The following is a 6,259-nucleotide window of genomic DNA, read 5'->3' as shown; positions in this document are numbered from 1 at the left end:
ATTCCCAATTTAAATTTTTATTTTTTTATTTTTTTGTATTAATTATAAGCATAATAAAGTTTCTACAGTATCTTCTAAAATAATACAAAAATTTATAAAGTATTTTTCGCAAATTCACTATACATTATTATTATTTGTTCGCTGTAAATATATTAAAATTGCTATTGTGAAGAAACAAACTTAAAATTGATTTAAACATAAAATTTCATTGTGAATTTAGATTTTAAAGATTTTAAACATTCGAAAACAAATCGGTAGTTATGTTCAAATGTCACAATCTATTTAGTATTAATTTTATTATAAAATAATTCCTTACAATTATAAAAGAATTAATAGAAGACAGAATTAATAGAAGAAAAGGAGACAACAATTTGTTGCAAACTACTTGCAATATTTCAAACGTTAGGAACAACAAGAAAATTGAAATCTATTATATACAATAAGTAACATAGAAAAAAATATACTTTTCAAGTCATATTTAAATGCTACAAATAATATAAATTTCTACAAATAAATATTTCTACATTAAATATTTTAAGAATATGGCACATATTTACAATATAATTATTTATTTAAAAAATTATTTAATTAATTTATCATCATATGATCTTTAAAAATTTTTTTTAAAGAAAAACATAATTAAACATATTTTAATGTACACTATTTTTAATTGTAAAGACATATATCACAGTCACAAAATCTATTTGTAATGTTTATATGTTTTAAAGCTAATTAGATATATTTTTGAAGATTTTGAACTTTGTTCAAGTCAATATGATAAATTTTTGTTTCTTCTTGTCTCTTTCAAAGTATATGTGTTTTAATATTTAACAGATTAATTATTATTAATATGATAATTATTATCAAGAGATAATAATAATTATTATAAAGATCTAATTCATTAAAATTCTAACGTTTTTTTAATGCAATTTTTCATTTATAATTGTTTTTTAATTAATTTATATTATTCTATCTTTAACATGATAATAAAAAAAATTTAAGAATTTACTACTTTACTTCTTCTATTCTTTTACTTAGATTTCATAGATAGCAGTTGGATATTAATGGATATCACTATTTAATATTTTAATTTACTATCTTACTTTCTATCTAGTATATATATATATATATATTTCATTTTGTATATAAGTCAAACTGTAAGTTCAGGAAATATATTTATTAAAATCTGATCTAGTAAAACATATGCCAGATGTTTATTGAAAGGTGCATTTTGTAATGAATCCAAAATGAAATCCATTATTTCAATCCATGGTTTATAAAATCCCATTAACCAATAAGGTAACAAACCATATAATCCTTTTTTTGCTGTTTCATAATAATTTCGACGATTAATTTGAAAAGATGAATCCTTTGTATGATTTTTATCATCCATTACTTTTGCGTGCAAAAGTTTTACCACAGTAGCTGCACGGCCACTGCTTAAAAGTTTTGCTAACACATTATAGAGTAGAATATTGGCATATGGATCCATCTTTGCTGATTGTGATGATGAAATAAACACCCAGAAAATTCGTGAAATTATTGATGGCACATTCAATAACCTGATCACTAAAACAATAATAATTCAATATTTATAATTAGAAATTATTTATAAAATAAATAAATTCTTTGAAAATAAAATTATTTCAAAATATATTGGTTTTTATATATTCTATATATTCTATATATATATAATTCTATATATATTTTTATATTCTATTAATAATTTATTTTTTATTTGTATCTATATTCATTTTGTGTATTATTATTTTAATTATTATTTTGAATTTATTCAAAGACATAAAAAAAAGATTTCTTCTTAATTTTAAATAAAAGAGAAGCATAATAATAGTATAAAACATTAATTTAAAAAGAAAAATAAAAAAAAGAAACTTACCAGCATCTACAACACGGAAAGATTCACTCTTAATATGAGATCGTTCCAATGAAGAAGATAAAGTCCGAAAATTAAGATCTAAATTAAGATTGTTTCCGAATATTCCGAACAATAAATCTCGATGTCCTTTTTTCTCTGTTTCATTTATTGTTGAATCGCTTGATGGTTCAATTCCAATATCCGTGTAATCATTTTTGATATTAGTAGAAGCTAAAAACACCGACATAAATTTATCTAAATGTTGTCCTTTCTCTTTTCGTAATTTATATGCCATATTTTGATATAATATGCCAATATCTGGTGTGCTATAATTTGTAAAATAAGGTTTTAAATTTGGCACAGTCAAGAAATTATATAATAATTCACTACTTCTAAGCACTGGCTTTGATAATAATTTTTCCAAAAAATCTTCATAGCGTTGTCTATTAATAGCACAAGATGAATGTGGATTCTTTCTTGAAGGTAATGGTGAATCACTCAATTCTTTATCTCCATGAAATTCAGCTAATCGTGTTCGTAAAACATAAAAATCTTGATCGCGACGTAAAACTGTCCAAGATTTTCCTTCGGCAATGTTATGCACAGCTATCACGTATAAAGTTTGATTATCTCCAGTTTCAATATGTGGAATACTAATTCGCCATGTTGTTAAATCCCTATGAAAACTATCATCCGAATACTTGATTTCATTGTAAGGACGAGAAGGATAATCTATTTCTTCACCTTGATATATATCTTGATAGGGCATTCCATCTATTGTAGATGATCTTAACACACCATCAATCTTTGGAAAATGATTCCCTATCTTTGAAGATATATTTGTAGATCCACTAGTAACACTTAAATAAAAATAATATATATTTTAAAGTATCTCTTAATAAAATTAATATTAATTCATTTGGCTAATATATAATATATATAATTCATTATAATTAGTTTATAAAAAAATAGTTTATAAAATGTTAAAAATTTTAAGTTTTTAGCTATTTTATGATTTTATCATAATTAATAACTATTTGTTCTAATAATATAACTAAACAATTAAAAAAAATATAAAAAAATTACCTTGTATATGATATTTGTTTTATTCGACTTGGAACTGCTTGTCCACATAATAAATCATATAACTGTAATATTACATAAAAAATAATTATATAATTAAATATATATATTTATATATATATAATTAATTAAATTAATCTTTTAATTAAATTAAAAAATATATTATTATAATTATAAAGATAAATTATTATATTAAAATTATCTTAAGTAAATATAAAATAAAAACTTGCAAATGTTCAATTTCCTTACTTGATAACTATGATGAAAAGATGGTAAACAAGTAGATTCCAATAAAGCATGTGCTTCCTGATGTGCTTGATAAAATGGTCGTGAAGTCCTCATTTCCTGAATCTTTTTTGAACCTTTTTCTAAAACTAAGAATAATATTGACATATAATACAACTATATTCATATATATTATATATTAATATATTAATGTATTATATTAATATATTATATTATATATTATATATATTTTATTAACATATTAATGTATTATATATATTAATATATATATATATAATATATAATATATTATAATTATAATATAATAATATATTAATATATATTCAAATATCACAAAGTGATTTATGTAATTTAACAATATGAAATAACTTGTAAATTATTTGTATAAAAAAAAATTTCATATAAAAATCACATAGTATATAATAAATTATTTAAAAAATATAAAAAATATAAAAAATACATTTTAAAAACTTTAATGCTTATTACCAATGGATTTTTAAAAAAATATTTACTTTGTCTTATTCCTATCGATATATCTTCTGGTAAATGTAAATATTCTGGACCTTCAGGATCTAAGTATGTTGCATACATATTTTGAATATCTGTATACAAACTATTTTCTGCATTCAAACTCATATCTGGATTTAACATACGCTTACTCAGATCATCTGAAAATAAAAAAAATATGTCAGAACTTTTCAAATTTTAATTTATATCCAATAATATCAATTTTAAATTTATTAGAAATTTACTGATTCAAAATTTATATTGTAAATATGTTTAATTTAAATCCAAAATTTTAATTCCAGAAAATTTAATTTAATTTAATAAAAAATTAATATTATAAACTAATACATAAAAATTTTATATATATTTACCAATATCTAAACAGAATTGAAAAAGATTCATGGGTCCAGTTTCTTTAATGTGTTGCATAAACATATATAATAACCGAGGATCATTCAAAATTTCATCCAATGAAGGTTTCAAATTATTCTGCATAACTTTAGATATCAATGGTATTGTCACCCAGCATTGCAACATTGGCACATTAATCGTATCCATATAATTATACATTGAATTTTCATGATGAGTAGCTAAAGTTATTAATGCATTTATGTTATCTGGATCAGCAATAGCATCTATTGCTGGCAATAAAATCCAATTAGCTAAAATTTCACGAAGTATAACCTAAAAACATAATAAAAAATTATGGAGATTTTAATTGTGATAACTATATTGAATTGAGTAAGAAGTAAATTTCATTTTAACTAGTCTTTATTTCCTTATAAAACCAAATTAATGAATTAATTAAAAAGATGTCTTTTTATTATTTTAATAATTAATTAACTACTGATCCTGAAACTAAGAAAAATTAATTAAGTTTAATTATAGTAAATAACATAGCAAAATTAAACATATAGTATAAAATAATTGAAAATTTCATTCTTTCAATGAATTCTATAAAGACTTACTTTATTGTTAATAGATACATGAATAGCTGGCAATAGATGTGGTATAATTGCAGTTACTATTCCTCTGAGATAATTTAACTCTGCTTTACGCGAGTAACTGGCTGGATGTATTTCACAACCGAAGTGATCGATTAATTGATTTCCAAAGGAAGACATGTCCGATATATCTTTCACTTTCATGCGTAGTGTTTTCCAATTTTGAGCATGTTGTAATATTAAGGGTATTAAGTGATAAAAGACGACATTAGGGACGTCTGTGCGAAGCAATCGGACTGTAATATTTTTCGTTGCTGTAGTTGTTGCCAAACGAAGTTGTTGTACGAACGCTTCGTTCGTTGAAAAATTCGAATACCATGCGCAAACATATTTCTGTAACAGATCTTCCAAAAACTATAAAACAAAATAATATATTAATTTTTATATTAGATTCCAAATAATTTTAAGAATAAATACAAATATATATATTTTTTTTTCATTATTTAATTACAATAAATGAAATATTTTTTTTTCTTCTTAAAATTAGCTTTTACAAAAATAAAACAAATAGAATAAAAATATTATTATTATTATTATTACTATATTTATTATTATATTAAATTTAAATTTTTATAAAATATTTTACAAACAAATGACTTCTAAAATCAATATTATTATTATTATTATTATTATTATTATTATATATAATAATATTATTTTACATTAAAATATAATATTTGCTATCTATGTATAATATAAAAGATAATTACTTGTTCCAAAGCATGGTCAAAATCTTTTGGAATTTTCACTTTAGTTGAATGTGGTAACAATTTATGCCTCTTGCAGCTGTTATTACTGCAAACACTGCATGGATCTTTAATTTCATAAGTTGGCTTAAAAGTATCACTTAATGCATTCAAATCCACACCTATATACTCTAATATAACAAGTCCATAAAAGATACTTGTTATATAGAGACAACATATAATAAGTACCCATATAATGCTGAAATTTTTTAATAAATAAAATTATTTAATCTTTTATTTTTATCTAAAAAATAAAGATTTTTTTATGTTAAATATTTTATGTTTAATATATAAATATATGTAATATATATTAATTATATAATTATATAATAAAATATAGCAATTGTGACAAAAATTCATACAATTTAGAACATTTTAATTTATTCTTATAATTACATAAATTTTAATAAAAACTCAAAAACTTATTTGATAATTACAGAAAAAAACTATTTTTATTATTTATTATTTTATTATTTTTGTTAATAAAAAGCGAAATAATAAAAATAAAAATATTAGAATAATAAGATAACCTAATTACAAAATGATAATGAAAATAAAAATACTATTAAAATTAAATAATATAATAATAATACAATAATTTAAAAATATATACTATAAAATCAAGGTATATCAATTACATACCTTTCGAATACAATTGAAACAAACGCAATCAGTATAAAAACAGTCGCTGGAATTATTACATTACATATAGTAATTATTATATTATAAAAATCTTGTATTTTATCAGTAGATATAAATGCCATTTCTCTAATAACAAATCTTTTTATTATAATTAG

At 20.7% G+C, this 6,259-nt stretch overlaps 1 protein-coding gene across 1 annotated transcript; it reads right to left on the bottom strand.

Moving 5' to 3' along the window:
* Nucleotides 1–8: 8 nt before the first annotated feature.
* Nucleotides 9–6,240, bottom strand: LOC107999941 (sorting nexin-14). The gene is made up of 9 exons (XM_062078969.1): nt 6,105–6,240; nt 5,427–5,661; nt 4,681–5,070; nt 4,084–4,396; nt 3,718–3,873; nt 3,209–3,333; nt 2,963–3,024; nt 1,898–2,736; nt 9–1,569 (listed from the first exon to the last, which is right to left on the bottom strand). The coding sequence occupies exons 1-9, from the start codon at nt 6,224–6,226 to the stop codon at nt 1,151–1,153; spliced, it is 2,661 nt and encodes an 886-aa protein (XP_061934953.1). The 5' UTR covers nt 6,227–6,240; the 3' UTR covers nt 9–1,150.
* Nucleotides 6,241–6,259: the final 19 nt, after the last annotated feature.

The sequence above is a fragment of the Apis cerana genome, linkage group LG8, assembly GCF_029169275.1.
Source record: "Apis cerana isolate GH-2021 linkage group LG8, AcerK_1.0, whole genome shotgun sequence".
In the NCBI taxonomy this organism is placed as follows: domain Eukaryota; kingdom Metazoa; phylum Arthropoda; class Insecta; order Hymenoptera; family Apidae; genus Apis; species Apis cerana.
This window is presented reverse-complemented; position numbering and strand designations above follow the sequence as displayed.

Coding starts and splice junctions, on each gene's coding strand:
- LOC107999941 (XM_062078969.1), bottom strand. CDS start 6,226: ATGGCATTTATATCTACTGATAAAATACAAGATTTTTATAATATAATA. Junction 5,662..6,104: donor GTTTCAATTGTATTCGAAAG/GTATGTAATTGA, acceptor AAAAAATTTCAG/CATTATATGGGTACTTATTA. Junction 5,071..5,426: donor TTGACCATGCTTTGGAACAA/GTAATTATCTTT, acceptor TTTGTTTTATAG/TTTTTGGAAGATCTGTTACA.